The 26,840-nt window shown below is 37.7% G+C and overlaps 1 protein-coding gene, 1 long non-coding RNA gene and 1 pseudogene across 3 annotated transcripts; all 3 read right to left on the bottom strand.

The window, feature by feature from the left end:
* Positions 1-1,757: 1,757 nt before the first annotated feature.
* Positions 1,758-12,745, bottom strand: LOC107564732 (uncharacterized). Of its 2 annotated transcripts, none has more exons than XR_001606278.1 (3): positions 12,517-12,745; positions 12,314-12,427; positions 1,758-2,480 (listed from the first exon to the last, which is right to left on the bottom strand). It is a non-coding gene; the product is annotated as an uncharacterized lncRNA (long non-coding RNA). The 2 variants fall into 2 exon arrangements; XR_001606279.1 differs by lacking the exon at positions 1,758-2,480 and adding an exon at positions 11,386-11,645.
* On the bottom strand, positions 9,008-10,664 carry LOC107564730 (GTPase IMAP family member 7-like). Its single transcript, XM_016249873.1, has 3 exons — positions 10,572-10,664; positions 10,434-10,490; positions 9,008-9,929 (listed from the first exon to the last, which is right to left on the bottom strand). Exons 1-3 carry the CDS (start codon positions 10,582-10,584, stop codon positions 9,103-9,105), a joined length of 897 nt encoding a protein of 298 aa, XP_016105359.1. The 5' UTR covers positions 10,585-10,664; the 3' UTR covers positions 9,008-9,102.
* Positions 12,746-20,020: 7,275 nt separating the features above from the next.
* LOC107564737 (verrucotoxin subunit beta-like) overlaps positions 20,021-26,840 on the bottom strand; it is an 8,973-nt pseudogene continuing 2,153 nt past the window's right edge.

The raw sequence follows: 26,840 nt of genomic DNA, 5'->3' as shown, positions 1-26,840 counted from the left end.
ATGGAAGTGAATGGGTGCCGTCAGAATGAGAGTCCAAACAGCTGATAAAAACATCACAAGTAATCCACAGCACTCCAGTCCATCAGTGAACATCTGGAGAAGACAAAAGCTGAAACACATCCAGCAGTTTGAAGAAACTAATCACCAGTTTTGAGGTTACTGAGATGATGTCAAAACAAATTGGAAGTTAGCAAAATGGATGAAATCACTCATACAACAAATGTAAAGCCATTTAGCCATTGAAAAGACAAATTAAAAATATTCAGGTGCATGTGCAGTTTAATAAATGTAAGCAAAAGAATGGGCTATGTACAATATTTGCATATACGAATGTGCATAAACATACAGGAAAATGCAAAGTATGTCAAAACCAAACGCCACTATAAATTAATTTTTGGGAGCTAAGAGGCATCAGAAGATAACATGATAGTAAAATTATGGTAGTAAATCTGAACTCTTATCACTCTTATGTGAGGCTGTCATATAATGCATTTAACTACATTATGCAACATGATTTATCAGATTCTGGGTCAGTCTGCTGCATTGGAGCAAACAACCATTTGTAGACTTTTGACTCTATAATGATAGAGAACATCTAAAATAAACAGTCAGTTAGTTTAAGACTGTAAAGAGACACTTTGGGTAATTTGACATATGATATGGCTTCAGAATGATGTGCATTGTTTTGTCTTTTCTTTGCAAACATCTTAGTCTCAGTTCAATCTACACTCAAATGATAATACAGGTTATCCTCATGTTTAATGGCATTTTTCAATGAATATTTTTCTTTTTAACTCTTCAACTGTAGTGTTCTTGAATTCCTCCTTTGACTTCGACACAGAAACTTTTATTTTCCTGCCGTTAGGCTTAGGCTTATATGTCAAATCTAAAAAATAGACTTGATAACCCATGTTGAATGTGCTCGAACCTTTACACAGATGCAACTGAGCATGAACTGATTCAGCAAGTGAATTTGCGTGTGATGCATGTGATGCTGTGGTTAGTTTCAATTTCATTTGCGTTCCAGCAGTGACTGTTCCTTATGCAGAGCTCTTTGCACTGAAAGCGTTTGTAACGTCCAGTTTGATTCAGACTCTTATCTTAATATTTATTTTGCTGTGTTGCATCTGTGAAACTATTCAATATTAATGTCAATTATTTTAAGTTTGATAGCTATTTTTAGTTAGCTTTCAGTAGTTTTGAAAACTATTTTTCACTAAATTTCTCAATAGAGTAAAAAACTTAAAATCATTATCCACACTAAAGCTAGAAATACAGTCATTTTTAAACGTACATGGTTATTACTGTAATAAAACAATAGTTGCTATTTTTGTTTTCTTTGTGCACAGAAAGTATTCTGGTTTCTGGTATTCTGGTTAAGTTTCTGGGCCTTGAATGTTTCATTTGCGTTTCTGTCTATGGAGGGTCAGAGAGCTCTCAGATTTCATCAAAAATATCTAAATTTGTGTTTTGAAGATGAACAAAGGTCTTACTGGTTTGGAACCACATGAGGGTGAGTAATTAATGACAGAATTTTCATTTTTTAGAAAGAGAACTATCCCTTTAACCCACGGCAGCAGTTTAAAAGTAGCACAATTCTGCGGGAAAACCGAGGACATGGCAACCCTGGGTGAAAGCACAAACCAATGAAGGGGAACTTTTGTATTTTGTTCTGATTTATTATGACAAGTTCTCATTCGATTCAGACCAAAAACATACTAATAAAATAAAAATCATAAATATTCAAAGGGTTGTAATTGTACATTTCAATAATATCCCCCACAAACTTCACCCCTTCTTATAGATCTTAAAACACATTTTCACAACTTTTTAAAACAGTTTTATGAAAGTTTGTCTACTTGGGAGTTTTATTCAGAAAGAGGCTTTGTTACTTGAACAATCGGTGTGTTGTTAAACAACGCACTGTACAGTGAAGACACACCTCAGAATGTCTGTCTTCATAATCTTTCATCATAAAGTCATAATCTGCCTCATCTCAAAAATATTGCATAAATTCCCCACTGTTGAGTGGTCTACTATTATTACTACTAGAGATTTCTCTCTGAGCTTATTACTGAAATCACACTTTTCACTAAATAAAAATATTCAAAAGCATGTTTGATTCAATGAATGTAGGGTCATGTACAATATTTGCATATGAATGTACAGAGACACATGAAAACACAAACTCCATCATATACTGTGTTTAATATTGAGTTGACAGTGAATGAAGTAAGTTAGATTGATATTACACTTTATCTGATCAACACTCAGTGTGAATGTATTTATAATTCTCGGTAGATCGTGTGAAGCGGTTTCATTAATGATGCACTGCACTAATTAATACATCAACATGCTTTAAACCTCCTCTGTGAATTCAGTGTGAGTCTAACGCATTTACATGTTCAGAGTTAATTTCTCCATTGATTCAGTCCTGGATATGAATTCACCTTCACGTTCATCTTCAGATGAGAGAGATTCTGTGGAACAGAGCCAGAACAGTTCTGTCAGAAGCTGAATGAGTTTTGTTGCCATAGATCTGTCTTTCCGTACCTTTAAATGCGTGGAAGGAATGATAATTAAAGATATATACACATGTGTACACAATTATTGCTCAGGTGAAAAGAATGCTGTCATACTGGATATGAGATAAACTACAACATTTAAAACATAAAACAAGTATGAAGCACAAAACTCAAAAAACAGCAAACATGAAAACAAACCAATGTTTTGGCCAACGTTCAAAGAACTGTGTAAAACTTTTCGGTATCACTACTCACTATTATAACTAGTTGCTTATTAGCATGCATACAAGCAACAACTACCTTACCAACTATTAATAAGCAGCTAATTAGGAGTTTGAGGCAAAAGACGGTTTGTTAATAGCAAGAATTGGACTTTAAAATAAAGTGTGACCAACTTTTATTTATAACATTTGATCTCATATGTGAAGTGATATTCATAACATCTTGATATTCGTCAACAGACAGTTTTTCTCTATCAATAAAAGCATCTGCTCCACGAAAGTAAGCTCTCTTCCCCTCCTCTCTCGCCGCTTTTACCCTTGGCCATAGCAACTTCCTCTGTTGTCTTTCTGCAAATGTCAGGTCCTCTGCCAGGCGAACACCTCTTTCCTTGAGTGCAGGATGATCCCGTGCAGCTCTCCAGACTTTCTCTTTGTAGGTCCGGAGTGCGAACTGGATGATAACCGGCCTAGGACTGTTGCTGAAAAGCGATCCGTGAGGGCATTGACAGCACAAAGTATATCGGCATTAGAGACTTTGGGTTCTTCCTGACAAGTTTTTTTTGAAAGAGGACTGCCTGTTGGAGTATTTGGGGATGAATCAAAGTCTACAGATGATGCTTCGAGAAGCGAAGAAAGTAACTTTCTATCTTTGTTCTTTGGTATTTTGAAAAATTCACACGTGGGCTGGCAGTCTGATTTATCAATATACGTCACAGTCTGCTGTTGAGGTTTTTATTAATTAAACAGTTAAAGCATTCTACTTTTATAGAGAGTTCTCACTCCCCACCTTGTAAATACAAAACAAATTCGCCCAGAAGATGCAAACTCCTCAAAAACGCCTCAGAGCTCATACCAACACAACCGTTCAGGTCGCCATCTTGCGCCACCCCTCGATCGGCACGCAAGCATAGACTGTAAAAAGCATTCAAGTGCTCGTCACTCTTTAGCTCCACCCACGGCACAGCTCCAGGAGCTCAGCTTTTTCTGGAGAGAATCGTAAAGCTGTATTTTTCTTTTATAAATATGATAAAACTAAAGAATTTTTGGAGATATGAAGGATGCAATACTACTCTATAGGTACTCAAGATCAACATGCGATTGGGTGAAACTGTGTGTGTTATGCCCCCTTTAACTCTTCAACTGTAGTGTTCTTGAAATCCTCCTTTGAGTTCACCATAGAAACTTTTATTTTCCTGCCTCTAGTTCACGGGAGAGATTTGCTTTATTAAAGTCCCCGAGAATGATTAAAACTTATATGTCATATCTAAAAAATAGACTTGATAACCCATTTTGAATGTGCTCGAACCTTTACAAAAATGTAATTGAGCATGAACTGATTCAGCAAGCGTTCATGTGATGCTGTGGTTAGTTTCAATTTCATTTGGATTCCAGCAGTGACTGTTCCTTATGCAGTGCTCTTTGCACTGAAAGCATCTGTAACGTCCAGTTTGATTCAGACTCTTATCTTAATATTTATTTTGCTGTGTTGCATCTGTGAAACCATTAAATAATAATGTAAATGATTTTAAGTTTGATAGAACTAACCTTGAATTCATGAATGTTTACTTTTCTCAGTAGAGCAAAAACTTAAAATCATTATCCACACTAAAGCTAGAAATACAGTCATTTTTAAATGTACATCGTTATTATTGTTATAAAACAAAAGGTGTTATTTTTGTTTTCTTTGTGGACAAAATCTATTCTTGTAGCTTCAATAAATTATGGTTGAACCACTGACGTCCCATGGACTATTTTAACAATGTCCTTATACCTTTCTGTGCCTTGATCGTGGTATGACCCTTGCTAGTCTCGCGTAGCCAGACCTTCAGGTCTGGAATCCATGGCAGCTTTCATTGGCCAAGGCCCACCCATGAGGCCGTTTGACCGACATGTAAAACTACCAATCACAGTTCGATTAGTTTCAGCATCACGTTTCAGGGCGTGGAAATGTCGCCACAATAACAGACTGGTGTGTAAAACTCTCGGACGTATTTTAAAGATTCTATGCCGCGAACTTTAAATATTTCACATACTTTTGAAAATCCAGCGTTTAGTTTAAGTTTTTGGGTTAACTATCCCTTTAACCCACAATTTAAAAGTATCCCAATTCCGCGGGAAAACCATGGACATGGCAACCCTGGCTGAAAGTACAAACCAAATTGTTGGACGTTACCAATTTGTACAATGAAGGGATCTACTATTCTCTATTGACATCTTGTTCAGGATCTCCAGTGGGACTCTGTGTACAGTTATTCAGTTCACTGATGATAATTTAGCTATAATACATGATTCTTTTTGGTACGAGTGAGTTGTTTATTGTGACATACTGTTTCCAATTTTGGACACACTGATAAAATTTCACTCAGAAATCACTACATTTCACAAACAATTACAATGAAATGGCAAGTAACACTGTAATATAAAATACCACTGCATCTTCTAACTGAAAGGTTAGGAAAATACTATGGCAGAGGTGTGCTCATGAATACTAATTATTTGCCTTGTTTTGAAGAAAAAAAAAATCTTATACATGATTCAATTTATATGTCACAAGCTCAGCAGTTTATAGGCGCGTTCGACTTGAAGCAGTGCTGTGCAGAATGATCACTGTATGACATCAAAGTACCGCGAGAGCAATTCGAATGCATAGGACCCGTCTGCTCTCTTATCGCTCTCGCAGTACTTTGATGTCATACAGTGATCATTCTGCACAGCACTGCTTCAAGTCGAACGCGCCTTATGTCTATCTGCCCATCACAAGATCAGTCACCTCTGCGCGTTACATTTCCAGTGAATAGTCCAACGAAACCAAATTTAAAATGTCCTGAAAACTCATCATTAATTGATTTAATTATAACTAATGTCCCTCATAAAGTGAAAAATCAATTTGATCTTTTAGCTTTAAATATTGAGGTTTCTAAAACCTGCAATATTACTTTAGTTGGATGCTATAGGCCACCTTCAGCAGTAAATGAAACCTTATCTTTCTTGACACAGATTATATCAGATTTAGACCCTAAAGAATTAGTCCTGATCGGTGATTTAAATTGGAACTGTTGCAACCAGTATCTGATGATCTAAAAGTATACTCTTATTCAATGAATCTTTTTCAGATAGTAAATAGTCCTACTAGACCAAATTTAAAATGTCCTGAAAACTCATCATTAATTGATTTAATTATAACTAATGTCCCTCATAAATATTCCATGGCATCTGTATTTGCAAACGATATAAGTGACCTCTGCACTGGCTACCTGTTATGTTCCGTATCAGTTACAAAATATTACTACCTATAAGGCCCTTAATGGGTTAGCTCCTGCGGACCTAACTAGTCTTCTACCACGCTACAATCCATCACGCTCCCTAAGGTCGCAAAACTCTGGACTTTTGGTAGTACCTAGGATAGCAAAGTCCACTAAAGGAGGTAGAGCTTTTTCACATTTGGCTCCCAAACTCTGGAATAGCCTTCCTGATAACGTTCGGGGTTCAGACACACTCTCTCTGTTTAAATCTAGATTAAAGACACATCTCTTTGGCCAAGCATTCAAATAATGCATCTTATAATCTTGTATTTCAGCTATATCTGATCAAATGCACATTATTATTCTCTTGCTTGGGTTGAACACTTAATGTTTGGTTGGTTGGTTGGAACAGCAGCTACGCTAATTTGCTTCTCTGTTTCTGCCACGGGACTCATATCATATAAATAAGTTTAATGTAAGTTTAATATTAGTTTAATTAATAAGTTTAATTAATTAAAACATCTCGGTTACGTACGCAACCCTCGTTCCCTGATGGAGGGAATGGAGACGTTATGTCGTGACGACATTATGGTGGTTTACTTGAGAGCCCCAATCCGCTCTGACTTTAAGAGAAAATGCCAATGAAATTTGGCTAATGGATTTTCATTTTCTCATTCAGATTTTACGCTGAGGAGCTGTGAACTTGTCCCTGGCTACCAGCGATGGTTCAAGGATGTGGCATGGGGACATAACGTCTCCATTCCCTCCATCAGGGAATGAGGGTTACGTACATAGCTGACACATTCCCTATCTGTCAGTCACTTTGAGTTATGTCGTGACCACATTATGTGGTCCATAGAAAGCGCCACAACCTGAACCCCGTCACAACCAAGTGGTATTGCAAATGTTGACAAGCAGCCGCATGTCAGACAAATACTACGCAAAGGTCATAACCTTCCCAATGCCCCAGCGCAAAGTTCCTGACCTTGGAGTCAAGAGAACACGACATCTTTAAATGCTCAAACAGACAGCTCAAAGTTTTCATATGTAAAACTTTTACATATGTAAAAGATGACTACATTAATCATTTTTTGTTGCATTAACTGAATCGATGCAGTGGATTTCTAGTTCACAGCATGCTTTGCATAGGGCTTGTTCAAGAGTGTAAATGTTTAAATTAAGTGTTATATCATGTTTGTTTGTTTTTTGGTTGAAAGGAAAACCACTGATTGTTTAATGTTCAGTTATGTTTTGTATTTAAAAGTGTTTCTGTTACGTTTGTGTGGTAACCATTGTGCTGATGGTTGGGTTGTGGTTGCTTCACTCAATGAGCAATAGTTGCATTGGTATGTTGCTTCAGTGAAAACTTCCTTGTGCTGATCTAGCTGCATAAACAAATGAACATCAAACATTGCATGTCAATGTACCCAAAAACACAGACATGTTGGAATCTGTTCCGTGTAAACTAAAAAAAAAAACATTGACTAAGCTCAACTAAAAATGTACTCTGTTTAAAATTAAGAAAAATTAATTTTGTGCAACCACATTAAAAATGAGAAATTCAAAAAGCCACAGTTTATTTGCCCCCCACCCCCCGCTGCTGAGGTCTGTGCACACCATTTCCTGTAAACCAGACCTGTTCCTCTAATTCAGCCCTGTTTATATTTTGGTTCACTTTAGAAGAAAAACTACATCAAAAATGATTTCATACTGATCACATACACAACAATCTGAAAAAAAATAAAAATAGTCAAGATATGCGTAGAGAAGCCTGTTTTTACTCTGGTATGTCAGAACTAAACTTTGAACTGACAGAAGACCTGCTTATGCTGTATTTTTTATTATTTTTATATAGAAATAATAAAACAAAAAATGAAAAACCTGACCTAACTGAAATGCTAAAATTATCAATATAATTATATGATAACCTGTATACGCTGTAGAGTATGATGAAACATTCAGGGAGTTAAAGATCATTTTGAAGTTTGTGTTACGTCATTACACTTAACATGTGCTTCCTTTTCTGTAAATTAGCATCAAGAACATTGTTAGATTGTAAAATGTAATGTATGGTATATTGTCTTTTCTCATTGGGGGTTACTTCAGTTATGAATCATTCAACATCTTTGGACAGTAGTGCTGGTGAGAATGATTCTGTTTGTGCAGAAGTAGTATATTTTGTACATGTTTGTGTATTTTTGGTGTTTTTCGTGCATAGGGATTAACTGCCAAGCTGCAAGCCTAGACAGTTTTGTAAAATTGTCTCACTTGGAGAAATAATAATAATAGATTTAGGGTTTGCCGAAGTTCTATAATTCGTATTAATTACATGGGTTGAACACATAATTTCTGCTTGGTTGGAACAGCAGCTATGCTAATGTTGTCTCTATTTGCTTCTCTGTTATTGAATTACACAAGCTTCAGTCTGGATCCAGCCCTTACGAAGATCTGAGAAGAGATGATGCTGACCCCTCAGAGGACCTCAGATGATGCTAACCCTGAAACAACATACAGAACTAACACATTTTGCTATAAGTTTGATTGCATCATATAATCATTGCAGTTAATAATGTTCAACATCTGTTTGATTACATGTCATTAACCAACTGCATGATTTTTTACTGTACATTTCTGCCATATGGACATCATCTTGACACAGTCACCACTGATAAGCTAGCCAACTAAATATAATGTAGCAATTATATTTGATTTTCTGTAAAGCTGCTTTGCAATGTTTTTGATCATGAAAAGCGCTATACAAATAAACGTGAATTGAACTGAATTTAAAAAACAAACAAACAAACGCACACACACACAGGAAAATGGAGCAAAATCATTTACTTTGTATATTCATTCCAATTAATAATGAAAGTAGTCAAATAGCATAATATAAATATTACATTAAACCTACATTACATGTATTTTAAGGATATGTTCAGACCTAAACTAAAAGTTTGAACAAACAATAATATCTGATTCCATTTTAAAGTAAAAGCAAAAGCACATACAGTGTCCCAGTTTTAAGCAACAAAAACACCTGTTTAACAACAGCTGAAAGTAAAGCAGATCTGGGTATTTACATATTGAAAAATTGAAGAGGTTCCTATTTTTAGTCTAATTGTTTTTTTCTCTCTTTTCCTTGACTTTTTTCACAGCAAGTGATGTACCCATTCCTGCTGCAAATACTGCCCCTGCTCCAATTAAAACTGCAGGTAAAACCACAACCTCGGTTACTCCCAGGACGATACCTCCTGCTATTGCTGTTCCTGTTCCTATGACTGATCCAACTCCTAAAGCAACGTCTAATGCCTTTTTCTTCATCTCTTTTATTTTAATCTTTTTCTGAGCTTTTTCAAACATGTCATTGGTGTAATGGGTTCCTCCATTTTCCTGGATCATGCTGTCAATCTTCTCCAGCAGCGTTGTGACCTGAGAACGGTTCCTCATGTCTTTATTGTTGAACGCATGATATCTGCCACCACAGCTGTCAGTAAGTTTCCTTAAGTTCAGGCTTTCCCCTACAAAGCTTTGCAAAGTTTTATTTTCCAGCTGATCTGAGCGAGTGAACAGAACAATAATAAAGCGCGCAGCATTTTCTCCAAAGTTTTCTTGAATGAGTTTCACCGTGTTTACCTCCTCCCGTGTGAATCTCGCATCCAGATTGATCACCAGCAAAAACACATGAGGACCAGGAACACACAGCTCAACACACTGCTCTATATGTGTCTTCATTTCTTCTTTAGTCAGCGATCCGGAAAACCCTGGCATGTCAATTACAGAGATTATTCTTCCTCCTTGCTCTACAGATTCTCTGCTGCACCTTGTTGTAACTTCTTCAGGTGAAGCTTCTGAATGAAACCTTTTCTGTCCCAAAATTGTGTTTCCTGTTGCACTCTTGCCTGTTCCAGTCTTCCCTACCAGAATAATCCTTAGCTCAGGTTCTGCAAATCAATAACATCATTATATTCTAAATAGGATTTGTTCCTCAAAGCAGGTGAAAAGCTGACACAAAGGCATTTGGCTAAACTGTAGATCTTATTTGGTTATTTTGGTAAATTATCAAGATCAAAGCAGTAGAACGACCAAATAAATTAGGTTACCATAGGTTTCTCTGTATGAACACACTTGCTTTTGCATTTTTTTCATTTAGCAGATTTATCCAAAGTGACTTAAAATAAGTAACATCAAAAGCAATTTGCCATAATTCTAAAATAAGAAAAGAAAAAAATACTATACAGCATTGAACTTCAGTGAACTTACCGATAACCACACATTAGAATAGAATACCACTTTCTAATGAAACTCACAGTGTTGCACGGAGTCTATGCATCTCTTGTCATAAATAATATACAATGAAAGCCTGACAATGTTTAAATATGTTAGAAACTTTACATTTGTGAGCATCACATTCAGTAATAAAATGTGGGAAAAATGTAAATACTTACTCGATGAGACATTTGAGTCATAAGAACTTCCGGAAAAGTCATTTGACAGTAATGCCTCTGTTAAAAAAAAAGTTTATACTTATTGCATGTTCATGTTACTTTAAAACCAATTTAAAATATTGTTAATAAATTACTTACCCGAGTCACTCATTTCTAAATTTTCTGGAGATTTTCTCAGTTTTGAATGTTGCGTAGAACGCTCCCCGATGATCTACTCTAGCTAACTGTCAAATGTTCAGTTTCATTCTTGTTGTTATGACAGGGAGAAACTGAAACTTACATAAGAATTTCCATAAAAGGAGATATATTAAAAATCAACCAATCATGATTGAATTGAAATAGCTTCAAACTTGTACATGTAACCCCAATGCAAAATCCCTATAAAAGAAAAATACGAATGGTTTTGTGGCATATTTGTATGAATAAGTTCAATAGCTTTTAAAAAGCTGGATGGACTATTCTAGAACATGGTGGAAAATGTTTATTTTAACCTAAAGAGCATACTACAAGTCTTTAATGTGCTATTATTTACTCTAGATGTTCAATTTCTATCATCACTGTTTTCTTTGGGTTTCTTCATTGAGACTTCTTCCAGCTCAATATCTTTTTAAGGAAGACACTGACTTACCCAGTACACATTATATAATATTATAAATAACACACTACAGCTTTTCAATGTACTATTATTTGCTCTATGTGGTCAATTGACACTGCCAGTGTGTTGCATTTGATTCTTCTATCATCCAGTTCATTCGCTTTCAAAAGGCTCAATGGACTGTTTCAGAACATGGGGGAAAATGTTAATTTGACCCTAATAAACATACTTCAACTCTTTGTTTTGCAATCATTTGCATCATATGGTCAACAAGTACTCTCAACCTGTTGCATTCATTTCCTAAATGACAAATTTTTCAGTTCAACAGTTTTTAAAATGCTCTATGGACTGTTACAGAACATGGTGGAATATGTTTATTTCAACCTGAAGAATACACAACAACTCTTCAGTGGACAATTATTTGCTTTATATGGGAAATTACATCTCCCAAACTGTTGCATTGTTTTCTTCATTCACACATTACACGGTTCAATACGTCTGGATTAAACAGACTAATTCTTCCGGAATAATCTGTAAAATGTTTAGCTAAAAATGTTTAAGTTTCCCAGCAAATTTCCAATTTTCACCTTCACGTTCATCTTCAGATGAGAGAGATTCTGTGGAACAGAGCCAGAACAGATCTGTCAGAAGCTGAATGAGTTTTGTTGCCATAAATCTGTCTTTCCGTACCTTTAAATGCGTGGAAGGAATGATAATTAAAGATATATACACATGTGTACACAATTATTGCTCAGGTGAAAAGAATGCTGTCCCACTGGATATGAGATCAATTACACAATTTAGAACATAAAACAAGAATGAAGCACAAAATTCAAGAAACAGCAAAAATGTAAACAAACCAATGTTTTGGCCGACTTTAAAAAGAACTGTGTAAAACTTTTCGGTATCACTACTCACTATTATAACCAGTTGCTTATTAGCATGCATACAAGCAACAACTACCTTACCAACTATTAATAAGCAGCTAATTAGGAGTTTGAGGCAAAAGACGGTTTGTTAATAGCAAGAATTGGACTTTAAAATAAAGTGTGACCAACTTTTATTTATAACATTTGATCTGATATGTGAAGTGATATTCATAACAGCTGTATGTAACTGAACAATATTGCTATTACTAAAGCACTGCTAGAGAAAACATGCATTTGTGTACATTTGATAGAACTCTTAATGTGACAACTAGCCCCGGCCTCCTCTGTTATGATGTCTAAGGTGAAGGGTCAGTTTTAAGAAGACAAACAGATGATTTCGATCCATAAATACATACGTGGAAGCATCGTTGGTGCAATCACAATAACATCATTGTGTTTAATGCCATGAGAGCCAAGTGTACGATCATTAAACAGAAGCTGGTCATTGCAGTAAAGTTCACAGACTTTATCTGTGAAAGCAAACAATGACAACATGAGGAACAGCAAACTCCAGTGTATCAACTTTAGAAGAAATACAACTCTAAAGTGTTCGACTTACATCTGCTGTCTTCAGACAAGAGTTTCTTTGTAACTCTTCAACTGTGGTGTTCTTGAATTCCTCCTCAGAGTTCGCCACAGAAACTTTTATTTCAGTCTCCTTTCGTCTATCTAAAAAACAGACCTGGAAACTCATTTGGAATGTACTCGGATCTTTCCAGATGGAATTTAAAGTTAACTTGGATGAGATTCTGCAGACAAGCGTGTGAATGTGACACTGCTGTAATTTCACTCTCAGTGTATTATGACACGCATTACAAACCGTACCAAGAGAAACCAAAGTCTACAACCACATTTTCAGCACCATTAAAGGGATAGTTCACACAAAAAGGGACATTTGATGAAAATGTGCTCACCCTCAGGTCATCCCAGATCAGGATGAGTTTGTTTCTTCATTCACAATAACATCATTGTGTTTAATGCCATGAGAGCCAAGTGTACGATCATTAAACAGAAGCTGGTCATTGCAGTAAAGTTCACAGACTTTATCTGTGAAAGCAAACAATGACAACATGAGGAACAGCAAACTCCAGTGTATCAACTTTAGAAGAAATACAACTCTAAAGTGTTCGACTTACATCTGCTGTCTTCAGACAAGAGTTTCTTTGTAACTCTTCAACTGTGGTGTTCTTGAATTCCTCCTCAGAGTTCGCCACAGAAACTTTTATTTCAGTCCCCTTTCGTCTATCTAAAAAACAGACCTGGAAACTCATTTTGAATGTACTCGGATCTTTCCAGATGGAATTTAAAGTTAAATTTGATGAGATTCTGCAGACAAGCGTGTGAACGTGACACTGCTGTAATTTCACTCTCAGTGTATTATGACACGCATTTCAAACCGTACCAAGAGAAACCAAAGTCTACAACCACATCTTCAGCACCATTAAAGGGATAGTTCACACCTGTTTAGCCCCGCCCACCGATTCTACATCACTGCCTGTTTTGCCCCGCCCACCGATTCTACATCACTACCTGTTTAGCCCCGCCCACCGATTCTACATCACTGCCTGTTTAGCCCCGCCCACCGATTCGTGCATATAGTGTTTACGAAAGAGGCAAACGCAGGTCTATGCAGAAAGCAATATAATATAAAGGTGCTCTGAAGACAAGATGCTGTGCAGTGCCAAGTTGTGCGGTAAAACACCGCAGTAAAGATAGTTTGCGGTTTGATATTCAGATTTATTTTGGCTATAAATACGCTGCGCGCTGTCATGCATGCAAATAATACCGAATATCATTCTCCATGATTTGTGAATTCAGGGGACACTGTCCTTCGGCCCGCAATCTTTTTTTTTTTTTTTTCGTAGCGACTCTTAATTTTATAATGCCTATAGCTCCAAAAGTTGGACACTTAGAGGAATGAAACCGCGGTGTCATATTCACCTGCCTGATCTGTGAATTTTTTCACAGCAAAGCTCGTCCGTAAACCCCTTGGCAAGCCCGCTAGTAAGGAATGTGCAAGAAAGGCGTTCTTCATGTTTAACGCCTGTTACCAATAAGCACGCAGACTGCTGGAATACAAAAACATTGTTTTAGGTCGAGCTCGATTTGTGAAAACTTTCACAATCGCATTTTATCGCGTGGCAGTGTTTCTCTCTGCTCTGCCCCCCGTTTTTTGTAGAGTTTATTTATAACATGATATTGTTAAGGAGCATAACATCACCATTCTGATCTGTGAAAACTGACCCGTACGGAACTGTGAACGTTTTCACAAATCAAAATAGTGATGTTATGCTCCTTAACAATATCATGTTATAAATAAACTCAACAGTTTGAACATTTACCTCATGCTTCTTGTGAGTTTGTGTGTGCCGTTGGATATTTGTTTTGATGTTGAATGTAATAAAATCAGAATCAGTCTGGCGTTTCGATGCTAACTTGTTCGGGCGTGTAAAGATGTCTTTCACTAAAAAATGGTCCTGGACAAGCTTTAATGTCAGTACAACTACAGTGGCAATAGACACACATGTTAATTCGTTTCTAATTATAGTAAGTTGTCACGTCAATATGGGACAGTTGAACACATATGAACAAATGACATTTCACATATTTTGCTGTTCGTCAGTTATTTCGACAGATAGTAGTTACTATGAGAATCGTTCGCACTGGGCATTACGTTAAAAGTTGGGTAAACACTACTTTAAATGCTCTCAATAAGAAAATTAAACTGCCAAAATGAGAAAAATGCAGCATTTAGCCTAACTATGCTATGATAGCAATTTCCAGATTACTGTACATACCAAGGCCGCTTGTCTAAATGTCATGATAGCACGACATACATTAACTTAAATAAAAATAAAATTATATATTTCTTATGTAAAATTAAGTGAACTTACCAGGAATTATGAATAAAGCCTCTAATCTGCAATCGTTCTCGAGCTGCTCCAGTCGGCTGGATTTCAGATTTGAATGAAGCGCGCGCAATCCCATAATGCCACACTACAGTAAGTTAGTGTAAAAATCAGGAGCTACAGTGACAACACCTGCTTCTTGTAAAAGAATTACAGTTGACATGGAAATATACTGTTAACAACTGTAAAACCTTATTTGACCCATAACGCATTGCGAATTACAGCTACATCTTGTAAAATGTTTAAACAGTAATATCCTGTAAAATTTTACTGTAGAAACTACAGCAATTTTTTACAGTGTAGATATAGTGGTGCCAATAGCTAAACCTGGGAAAGATCATACTGTTCCAAAAAATTATAGACCAATAGCTTTAACATCTAACCGGTGTAAAATAATGGAAATAATGTTTGTATCGCGTTTATTATATGTTTTGGAAACTAGAAAGTTATTAATAGGGATGCACCGATACCACTTTTTCCAGTACTCGCCCGATACCGATACTTTTATTTTTGGTACTTGCCGATACCGAGTACTGATACCAATATTTTTATTGCATTTGTAAATTTGTTAAATATTGGGTACAGAAACCAAAAGAGTATGTATAATGTTAGTTGGTTAACTTCATTTATCAAATAAATAGTCAAGCCAAAATTTATTCTGACACCTTCAACATTTCTCACATTATCACAGTTTATTCACTATAGTTTAGAAAATGGTAATAAAATATGACAAGAACGGTATGTGAGAAAGGTATATTCACTCGACAAGCTCGCGCATCTGCGCCGCCGCGCGCTCAATCCACTCAGCGTGCTCTGCTTATCAGCTCGCGCACATCAGCTATACAGGCGTTAATACTGAATGTTTAACATTATATTCATTGCATACATATACAACTTTATTCTGCTGTCTGTTGTCGGTGTTTCTTTGTTTGAATATGGCGCTTATCACATGCTGTGTGGTATCGGCGTTTGGTATCGGGGCATTTTAACGAGGAGACCAGTATCGATATCGGTGCATCCCTAGTTATTAAATGCATATCAGAGTGGGTTCAGGAAAGGACGTAGGACCATAGATGCAGTAATTTGCTTAAAAAATGAAATCAGGAAAGCTCAAGTGAAAAAAGAAATGGTCCTAGGAGTATTTTTCGATATCGAGAAAGCTTATGACATGGTATGGAAGAACTGTTAATAAATTTAGGTCAAATGGGCATTAATTGAATGTTGTTTAATTGGATTATGGATTTCCTAAAAGAACGAAAAATACAGGTAAGAGTAGGTAAAGAATACTCTGATACCTACATAATAGATAACGAAACTCCTCGAGGTAGCGTTTGCAGTCCGGTGCTTTTCAATATTATGAAAAATGGTATATTTGAGGAAATAGGATCAGAAATAGGAGGGTCACTTCATGCTGATGATGGAGCCTTATGGATAAGAGGAAGAAATCTAAGATATTTAGAGAAGAATATGCAGAAAGCAATAGATATTGTTGAAAGCTGGACTAACCAGTGGGGATTTCGTCTTTCAGTAGCAAAGACTCAGGTTGTTTGTTTCTTAAAAAAGAAGAAAACTGAAGTAAAATTAAAGTTGTATGAGCAAACTGTAGAGCAAGTGTCTTTTATCAGATATTTGGGAGTATGGACGGACTGAAAGTTAACATTTGGAACACATATTCAAAAGGTAATTGATAAATGTAAGAAAGGAGTTCATGTATTAAGATGTTTGGCAGGACTGGACCGGGGTGCCACAAGACACTCACTAAAGAGAGTATATTGCGCATTAATTAGATCATCGATTGATAACGGTAGGATAATTTATGGATCAGCGTCAAACGCTTTGCTAACAAAGTCAAGCCCTAAGGGTTTGCTGTGGAGCTGTTAGATCCTCTCCTGTAACATCACTGCAGGTGGGAGAAATGCCTTTGGATTTACGTGAGCTCCAGCTAAGACTGGTATACCGGTCATTTTTCAAATCATCCAGTTAAAAATGTTTTGGGAAATTGCTGGGAATATGAACCATCCCAGGTGAAAAGCTTTGGATGGATTATAGAAAAGCAAACTCAGCAAATAGGTATTAATAATGTTAATATTAGTCCTACAGTAGCATTGCCATTATCTCCGCCTTGGTTTTTCTCAATGCCTTCTGTGGATCTCCAGATATTTAAAACTATAAAGGATAAACAAAATCAAGTTCCTAAAGCGATAGTAGTGCAACAGCATCTTGAGAGTGAATATTTATTTTTACAAATATTTACTGATGGTTCCAAAGACCCAGTAACTGGACGAACAGCTGGAGCTATGTATATCCCTCTTTCTAAGTATAAAGCTGCAAAAATAATTACTAATGATATATCTGTATATACTGCAGAGATGGTGACTATTTTGATAGCATTACAGTGCGTAGAAGAAGTTAAACCATCTGCTGTAGTAATTTGCTCAGATTTGTTTTCAGTTGTAGTTTAATAAGTGGAAAATCGGATTCAAGACAAGATATATTAATAGAAATTTTACAAAATCTGTATAGACTTTGCCAATTGAGACTTTTAGCAGTATTTTTTATGGGTGCCGGGCCGGCTCATGTTGGTGTGGAGGGTAACGAGGATGTGGACAAGATAGCCAAACTGGCCCTTAAACATGATGTTATTGATTTAGAAATACCTTTGGGTGAATCTGAAGTGAAAGGCTTAATTAAAACAGCTATTAAAAATATGTGGCAGGAGAGGTGGGATAAAAGAAATAAAGGTCGTCATCTGTATAATATACAAAAACAAATTGGTTTAGTTAGAGTTAGTTATGGCAACAGAAAGGAAGATACAGTAATTTCTCATCTGAGAATTGGTCATTCTGCCATCAACAAATCACTTCAAATGATAGGAAAACATGGTTCTGGTCAGTGCAAGAAAGGTGGACTTCCAGAAACGGTAGAGCATCTAATAATCAAGGGTATGGCACATGAAAGGGAAATAATTCAATTAAAAAAATATTTAATTTCTGTTGGCATAAATTCTTTAACTTTGCAGAATATACTTAACAGTTCTTACAAAGGATATGAAGCTCTTGTTTTTGAAAGCAACAAAGTTATATAAGAACATATAGAAAGGTAGGGTTGGTGGTATAAATTTTTTGATTAATTAATGACTCATTACTCGAAGACTGTAGCAAGGAGAGTCAAAAGGTTGGTATCGTCTGATAGAAATGTTTCTATATTTTTAGGGGTGGGGGGGGGTCTTTGCATTTGAATATTCTCATGCTGAGAAATAGGTGATAAAATGTAAGAAAAATGAGTCTGGTCATAGTGTGGAAATCATTCTTATTTGACGTTGAATATCTCATGAAAGAAAAATAATTTTTTGGTGATGTTCCTCAACATGTGTGCTGTATGTGGATTTTGTGGTGATATCATGAAGGAATCAAAAGTTACAGCGTTTGGAACCAAGATAGCCTTTCTCTTAGTCCTTTACAGTTTTGAAATTGTTGGTTTAAATTTGAAGTAATGCCTCACTCAAGTTTAGTCAAAGCCCCAAACAATTAGACTTGTTTTATTCCACTCGATGAGACACACGACTATCTGAGCTGTATGATGTTTCTGACATATTAGAGTACATGGCACAAAAACATTTTTCATAAATTATGAAAACATATTTTTCTATTTATCCGCAAATGACTCAGCACTACTTAGGAGTTAATCAAAGTGGCCACATGCATAGTAAAGGTCAGACTTAGGGGGTGTGCCCGAAGCGTGAAGAATCGGGAGACTTTTAATGATGTGTAGTTTTCTATGATATTTGCATGTTATCCAAATTCTATTTGGACGAAATCGCCACATGACAGCTACCTTAGATTTTTTGGCTAAACTACATGCTGCCTGTGCAGTTTTATGTGTGTTAGAAATTAATGAGGGAAATCTTTAGATAAAAATGACATGGACTCTTTTTAATCAGGAGAATCTGCTCTAAATAATGGTGCCTAATCTTCCACGATCTGATCATGTTTTATGAAGTTACAAGTAAAACAGTGACATCAATATAGTATTATTTTCATATGGGTCTGGGGGTGACTTCTTGTACAAAATACAAAATACAAAACATATTTTGTAAATTATGATTTTTTTTTTTGTAATTTATCAGCAAATAACTCGCCACTACTTTCGAAGTGGCTACATGCATTGACTCTGAGCTTTCAAATTATATCCATTTTTTTGTTGATCAAGGCAGTGGTTTGAAAAATATGATTAGTAATATTGTGTGGAAGGGGGGGGGCGTCCCGCCCGCGATACACTACGGTTTAGAGGGACTGCTTAGCGTTGATCGAAATATTCATTATACATTCATTAAAAAGCTGAGATTCTAAGCTTTAAAATGATATCTATTTTGTGTTACTCCATTCAGGAGTTGCTTAGTAATTTGATTTAGAATTTTTTTAATTCTAAATCATTTAAATCGGGTTAAATCATTCAGCTGGGACACAAATGTCATGTGTACAAGGGTCTTGAAATAGTTTGTCCTCATTTGGTGTGTTCACTTAACCTTAAATCCAGATTAAGAAATTTGACTCTGCCTTTAATTTTATTATTATTATCAGCTTTTATTATCGTTTTAAAAGACTGCTAAACATGTGGACACGACGATTGTTTTTACGTCTAAAACACAAAATGTGTAAAATGGTGACAAACAATGTTGCATTTGTTCAGCTTGTTATGCTATTATTCAGTAGTATATCAAAATAATCTTGACATATTTTGTTATCTTTTGAAGTTTATCTTGATACACACACACAAAAAAAAAAGTACACTTGGATATTTAACACAAGTTCCAAGGTCACATCTTAAAGCAAAAATCCAAAATCTTTAAAAGTTCACATGCAGATCCTCAATGTAATCACAGTGAATTTTGCATATATAATCTCAATCACTGATTTAGTCTCACTCTCAGCTTGTGACCTTAAGACATCGGGAATCATGTTGATTAGGACTTGTAGAAGGAGAAAATGTGCTCACCAAACAACTGATTATTATTTATAAAATCACTGTTAAATGATCTGAGGTTTCAAATGAATAACCGGCCAGTGATGAACGAATCACTCGATCCTTGAGTCCCCTTCATCACCCTCAGAGTCTCTGATCGTTGTGACTGAATCTGCTGTTCTTCTGAGTTTATCAGAGCTGAAACTGATCAGGAGAGAGTCTGAGTCCAGATTTCAGCTGTGTTTTTATCTGCTGGATTAGATAACGGTTATCCAGCTCTTTCAAAGTGTCAAACAGGAGACTGCATTTGTCTGCATCTGGAGAGGACTTCATGATCAGTGTTTGGATGTGTTGAACTATGAGTTGACCGGATGAAGAGCTGCTTCTTCTCTGTGTCAGGAGGTCTTTTAAAGCTCTCTGACTGGACTCCAACGTCAAAACCAGTACAAAGCAGAAGAAGAGATCCATCTGTCTTTGTAAAGCGAAGTCCATCACTTTCTGGAGAGAGTAGTAGTCTGTGAAGCTCTCATTTCCAAATTCAAGTTTCAGACTGGACAGATCTCTGAGCTGGCGTGGATTATTCACATTAATGACTTCAGTCACATATAAAGCTGCCAGAAACTCTTGTGTTCTGTGATTCACGAAACAGAATGATGTACGCTTGCTTTTGTCTTCAATCTTCTTTATGATTGATGAGCGTATCAGATCACTTTCATCTCTAAAGCCACATTTCTTTAAGTCTTCATAACAGAAGAGAGAGTTTCTGTTCACCAGCAGATGAAACGCTATTCTCCCCAGAGCTATGATGGTCTCTCTTCTCTCTCGTTTCAGTTTAATCTGAGCTAACAGGAGTCTGCTGTACATCTGAGTGAGAGTCTTGGGGAAATCATCTCGGCCTGTACTGAACATCTTCTCAGGAATCTCTGCGATGATTCTGCAGTAATCTGGTAAATAACACATGCTGCTGATGCATAGTGATTTCTGGATGTGACTGATGACTTGATCACTCATTCTCTGATCACTGATGCTCTTTCTGAAATATTCCTCCTTCTGCTGGTCATCAAAGCCCTGGATCTCTGTCACACGATCAATAAATCGAGCAGGAATCTGATTCGCTGCTGCTGGTCTGCTGGTGATCCAGATCTGAGCGTTTGGAAGCAGATTTCCCTTGATCAGGTTTGTCAGAAGATCAGAGACTGAGGCTGGATCATTTAGATCAGTAATCCTCTTTGTGTTCTGGAAATCCAGAGGACATTTAAACTCATTAAGTCCATCAAGGATCAGCATGATCCTGTCAGAGTCATGAAGTATCAGATATTCAGTGTTTTCAAAGCATTGCTGCAGAAGCTGTATGAAGCTACACTCCTTCACCATCTCTCTGATAATGTTCAGCTTCTGAAAAGGTATTGGAAATATATAATTGATATCAGTGTTTGATTTCTCTTCAGCCCAGTCCAGGATGAACTTCTGCACAGTCACAGTTTTTCCAGTGCCAGCTTCTCCCTTCATCAAAACTGTCCTGATATTCTGGCCTTCAAACATGTTTCTGCACATGATCTCTCTTTTATTACTGATGTGAGGATCAGGTTTCTCTGTGATGTGGGGTTCAATGAAGACATCATTCAGTTTTTGTCTTTCTCCAGAAGATATTTCTTTACTCAGATACTGAAACTCCTCCTTTAGTCTCAGTTTGAACATCTTTGATGAAGACCCTGATATTAGAGACACAAACACAGTTCAGCTACTTTCACATCACATGCTTCTCCTTTATACCCACACTCTTAAAAATAAAGGTGCTTCAAAAGGTTCTTCAAGCGATGCCATAGAAGAACCATTTTTGGTTCCACAAAGAAGCATTCAGTCAAAGGTTCTTTTAAAGAACCATCTCTTTCTTACCTTTTTGTAATCTGAAGAACCTTCTTTCACCACAAAGGAGCTTTTGTGAAACAGAAAGGTTCTTCAGATGTTAAAGGTTCTTTATGGAACCATTAAGACAAAAAGGTTCTTCTATGGCATCGTGAAGCACCTTTATTTTTAAGAGTGCAGCTAGCAGGGAATGTTCTCATAACTTTGGCTAACATTCCGTACAGGTTTGGTTGATGTTTTAGAGAAAACATTTGAATGTAATGTTCAAAAAATGTTTTAAGAATGTTTTTCATTTCAGATAATGTTCCTAAAACGTTAAGTGTAAACAAAGCTAGAACATTTGATCTGCAACATTTTGAGAATGTTGTTGAGGTAACAGTTTATACAATATTGTCAATAAAACATTGGCACATTGTTTCAAGATAACAAAGAAAGAACATTCTCTCAGCCACATTAGGAAAATGGTATAGCCTATGGACATGATTGAGGCCTGAGATAACAAAATGTTCTTTATAAAAGTTTCTTGTAATGTGACAATGTTAACAAAGCTAGAACACTTCATCTGCAACATTTTGAGGATGTTTTTTGAGGTAACAGATTGTACAATGTTGTCAATAAAACATTGGCACAATGTTTCAAGATAAGAAAGAAAGAACATTCTCACAGCCACATTAGGGGAACGTTATAAGAACATCATTGAGGCCAGAGGCGGTGTAATGTTTTTTATAAAACATTTTGGAATGTTCTTGTGTTTACAAAGCTACACTCTAAAAAAAGATGGTTCTTTAAAGGTTCTTTACACGTAGAAACAGCTCTTTTTAGAACCGTATCCTCCTGAAGAACCTTTTATATGCTGAGACGGTTCTTTGCTTTAGAGTTTAGGGTTCTTTTTTCCTGCCTTTTTGTTTTCCAAATCTGTAACCGTCAACGCCGCATCACTACTGGTTTTCTGGAGCTCAAGACAGACTAAGAAGATTTAAGTACGTAAAAGCTGATAGAGCACTGATGAAAATATAGCTTCTTATGTTTATGCCACCAAAAAACTTTTGTGAGGATATTTTGTATGGGATATTGTCTGCTGATATGAACATTTTATTGTATGGTAATAATGAATAGCATTTTTGACAGTGAGGATATCATCCTGATAACCAATTCTATAATTAACCAATTCTGATAATCAATTCTGAATTGCACATTTTAGAGTGGCCTTTTATTGTGGCCAGCCTAAGGCACACCTGTGCAATAATCATGCTGTCTAATCAGCATCTTGATATGCCACACCTGTGAGGTGGATGGATTATCTCGGCAAAGGAGAAGTGCTCACTAACACAGATTTAGACAGATTTGTGAACAATATTTGAGAGAAATAGGCCTTTTGTGTACATAGAAAAAGTCTTAGATCTTTGAGTTCAGCTCATGAAAAATGGGGCCAAAAACAAAAGTGTTGCGTTTATAATTTTGTTCAGTGTGTGTGAGGCTAATAACAAAGTGTTTCAAAGGGAAGGAAAAATATGCGACTCACCAACAATCAAACTGCCCCTTCCCTAGAGGAAACATTTGATAATAATTAACAACCAAGACAAGTTATCGATTACTCATTCTCACAAAGCTTCTCATGTATTTTTTCTTCAGCTGTTAAATTGATCATCATACCTCTGTGACAGTTTCAGTGACGTCACTGTATACTGTGTAATTGAGTTTCCCCAGCGCTGCACATTTGATCTCATACTCAGTTCCTGCTCTCAGATCAGTCAGAGTAACTGTGTGTTGATTCTCTATCACAGGTTCAGATGTCCAGACTGAGTCCTGCTTCAGTTTATACAGTAATCTCAGCTCCACTGTAGCAGAACACACTGGAGGAACCTTCAGAACCACCGTGTTTTCTGTGATCTCTTCAGTGACTGGAGAGACTGGTTTGGATGGAGGAATAAAGCAAACAGCTTCATCACATTCACTTTCATACAGCAGAATACAGGAGCCAGGATTATTTTTCATCTTTCTTGAGGACACAATGAACTTGGCTGGTTTACAGTCTTCTGAATTGATCAAGTTCTTAAATATCTTTAAGTTGCTCTTCATGCTCTTTTGGATCTCAGGACTGAGCCAAGACTTTTGCTCTGAATCAGGGAGGTTCACATCAGTTTCTCCTTTTGTTGAAGGATTAGGATAGGCCTTTTGTTGAAGAAGCAGCATGTCTAGGCAGTTCAGTGATGTGAACGTGTAACAGACCAGATTTCCATCTTCCAGATCCATCCAGATGACATCTAGATCATCTTCTACCTGTGCACCAGCATTCTTCAGCTGTCTGAGGACTGATTTAATGATATCAGACTCTCTTTCTCTCTCTTTCAGCCATTCTGTGAGATCACTTTCACTGAATGGAGATCCCTCATGTTCTTGAAGAAGTTCATTCAGCTCAGTTTCCTTCATCACGTCTCCACGGATGTTTGGCAGCAGAGAGCCGAGTTTCTTCATGAGCTTCAGTTTGTACCTATAGCAGTTTTGCTTCATTTGCTGTATTTTACTCTGAAATTCAGCAAAAGTCAAGGCAGGTGAGTCTTTCAGAAGGTCACTGCATTTCATCTCAGCTGTATTTAAACTCTCAATCACTGATTCAGTCGCCGTGATTAGATCCATGCTGATGTCTTTCTGAAGTTTTGAAGCTTTCGAGTGAAGTTTGTCCAGAGGATAAAGCCAAACTCTCAGAGGAACCGCCAACTCTTTCTTTTCTCCCAGCAGTTTTGGAAGATCAGTGAAAACCTTCAGCACATCTTCAAAAGAGGTCGGGTTCGACGGTAACTGGAAATCACCGTAAAATGTGCATGTGAATTTCTGGACTGCATTCTTCTGAGCTTCATCCATCTTCAGACTGATGTTTGCATCTGCTGAAATGTATTTGAGTTTCTCAAGAGCCACTTTTGCTTTCTTTCTACTGTACTTTTGTTCTCATCTGCTGACACTTCTCTGTCAAACACAAAGCAGGCGTTTGCTCCATACAGCACTGCTGTCACCACGTGTGTCGCTGCATCGTTATCAAACACATCACGATAAACTATATTTTCAGGTGCCAAGTGGCTCATGGTCAGTTCTTCAAACCTGCTGGTGGAGTGATAATGCAGCGTCAGTCTCTGCTGTCTGAAATACTTCTTGGTGTCGTTGAGATATTTGGCTGCTCCTGTCACATTGACCAGTCCACCTAAAAGACTGAGTTTCAGAGAGCCGTCGATGTTCAGTAAGCTGGATTTGTCCTCAATGGAGTCTGAAGCAGAGACTTTGAAATCAGTGTTAATTTGGGGATGGGTTCGTATGCTCTCCTTGAGCTTTTCTGGATCCCACAGTGTGATTCCTGTGATAGAAATAAAGTGTTTAATACAGTAGAGTCATTATTCATGTCTATAAGCACAACACTGATGAACGGGATGCAGTGTCATTTTGATATGAACACACTTCAGGACTGTGCTGTTAAACTCATGTTCCCTTTCAAGGGGACTTCGAACTGCGTCCTCTAGGGGTCGCTATGGGGAACGCCTCGTCGTGATCCATGTCTGAAGCATACATTGAAAAAACACCAACAACACGTTGGCCGGCGACAGCCCATGACGTCACTACCGGTGCGACTATAGTATAAATAGGTGCCGGGAGAACACATCATCCTCTTCTTCGTCTTCACTGACTGTTTTGTTTGAAGCGTGCATTTCCGTGGTAAGAGCTATCTTTATTCCTTCATTATGGCGAGCACTAGCAAGGCGTTCAGAGGATGTGTGCATCCGTGTCATCGTTATTTGACATCTGATGACAAACGCGATCTTTGCGTTTTTTGTTTGGGCAAGGAGCACGCAAGCGATGTCTTCGAGGGAGCAATCTGCGTTCACTGCGAGCGTTTTCCAATGAAAAAGCTCCGCTCTCGTTTGTCTCTCTTATCGAGGAAAGAGGGCAGCCATCTGCTTCCCGCGGTTCAGACCCGCAGCTGCTGAGGCACGGAGGAGAATGAGCTCGTGGAGATCGCAGGTGGATCTGGCCGATGAGTTTAAAGAGGGGCTTTCCCCCTTGCACTCCTCTGCTGTGGACGAGAGTGAGCCGCTGAAGGATAATGTTATTTCATTTAACAACGTCTGATCCAGGGGCCAGTGCTCTACTGAGTTCCACCCAGGAAGAGCAGGAGATGTCTGAGGAGGGCAAAGAAGCTGAGGTTGAGCCTTCCCAATCCTCCTGCCCTGCGTATGATGAGTTTTGGAAGTTCTGGATCACGCCACGGCGAGGCTTGACTTGCCATGGAAGCGGGCCAAGAAAGTGACGTCGTGAGGTCGTCTCGATGAGCGCTATCTTTCTGGCCGTGACCCTCCAGCTCAGGTGAGCCTTCCTTTCTTCCTGATCTCCATACAGAGATCGAGGAGGAATGGAAGAGGCTGTTTTCCTCACGCATCCATCGATTCCAGCATATGAGTTATGCCAACATCGTGGCGATGCGTGAAAACGGCTATGAGAAGATGCCCCCTATAGAGACGCTGGCCAGCTATCTCTCTATGGGTGAGATGTCCTCTCTTAAAACTCCCTCCTTGCCATCTAAGCCCCTTCAAGTCGCGGCTCGCGCTCCTCCCCGCCTGCAGGTAGGGGTAGGTGGAATCGCGGTTCAAAGGGAGGTAGGCAAGACCTAAGGGATGTGATCCAGACAAGGCGTCAGCGCTTTCATCCGGATCAGAGTGATACTTCAGTTTCTATTCATTTCCTTCGGGGGTTTTACATCTGCCCTTATCTTCCCCTTCCTAATTCCCCTGTAACCACCATCTCTCCACCTGACCGAGTTTAGGTGGGAACTTCCTGCATTACAGTCTCCTATGATGTTTGGTTGGTTCTATGGCTTCATAGTGACCACCTTACTGATGGTCCGGACCAGAGGCTTCTTTGGTCGCTTCCTGAAAGGGGCTCCGGTGCGGGAACCATGGTGGAAACGATCCATTTCTAAATATGAATATATATATATGTGTGTATTTAATGCGCTGGTGGTTGTGTGTATAATCCATCTGCTGTTTTCCGGGACCTGTGTGTTTCTGTCCTTTTTCTAGGGTAGGTCCACGGTGAGCACCCCCTCTGTTGGATTCAGAAGCCGGGTACTCGACTTGCAGTGTTTACTTCACTCGTCGCTATG

Source organism: Sinocyclocheilus grahami, unplaced genomic scaffold (genome assembly GCF_001515645.1).
Source record: "Sinocyclocheilus grahami isolate Dianchi unplaced genomic scaffold, SAMN03320097.WGS_v1.1 scaffold958.1, whole genome shotgun sequence".
Classification (NCBI taxonomy): Eukaryota; Metazoa; Chordata; class Actinopteri; order Cypriniformes; family Cyprinidae; genus Sinocyclocheilus; species Sinocyclocheilus grahami.
The sequence above is the reverse complement of the archived record's forward strand: the minus strand, read 5'-3'. Positions and strand labels throughout refer to the sequence as shown.

Coding starts and splice junctions, on each gene's coding strand:
- LOC107564730 (XM_016249873.1), bottom strand. Junction 9,930..10,433: donor TGACTCAAATGTCTCATCGA/GTAAGTATTTAC, acceptor ATTGATTTGCAG/AACCTGAGCTAAGGATTATT.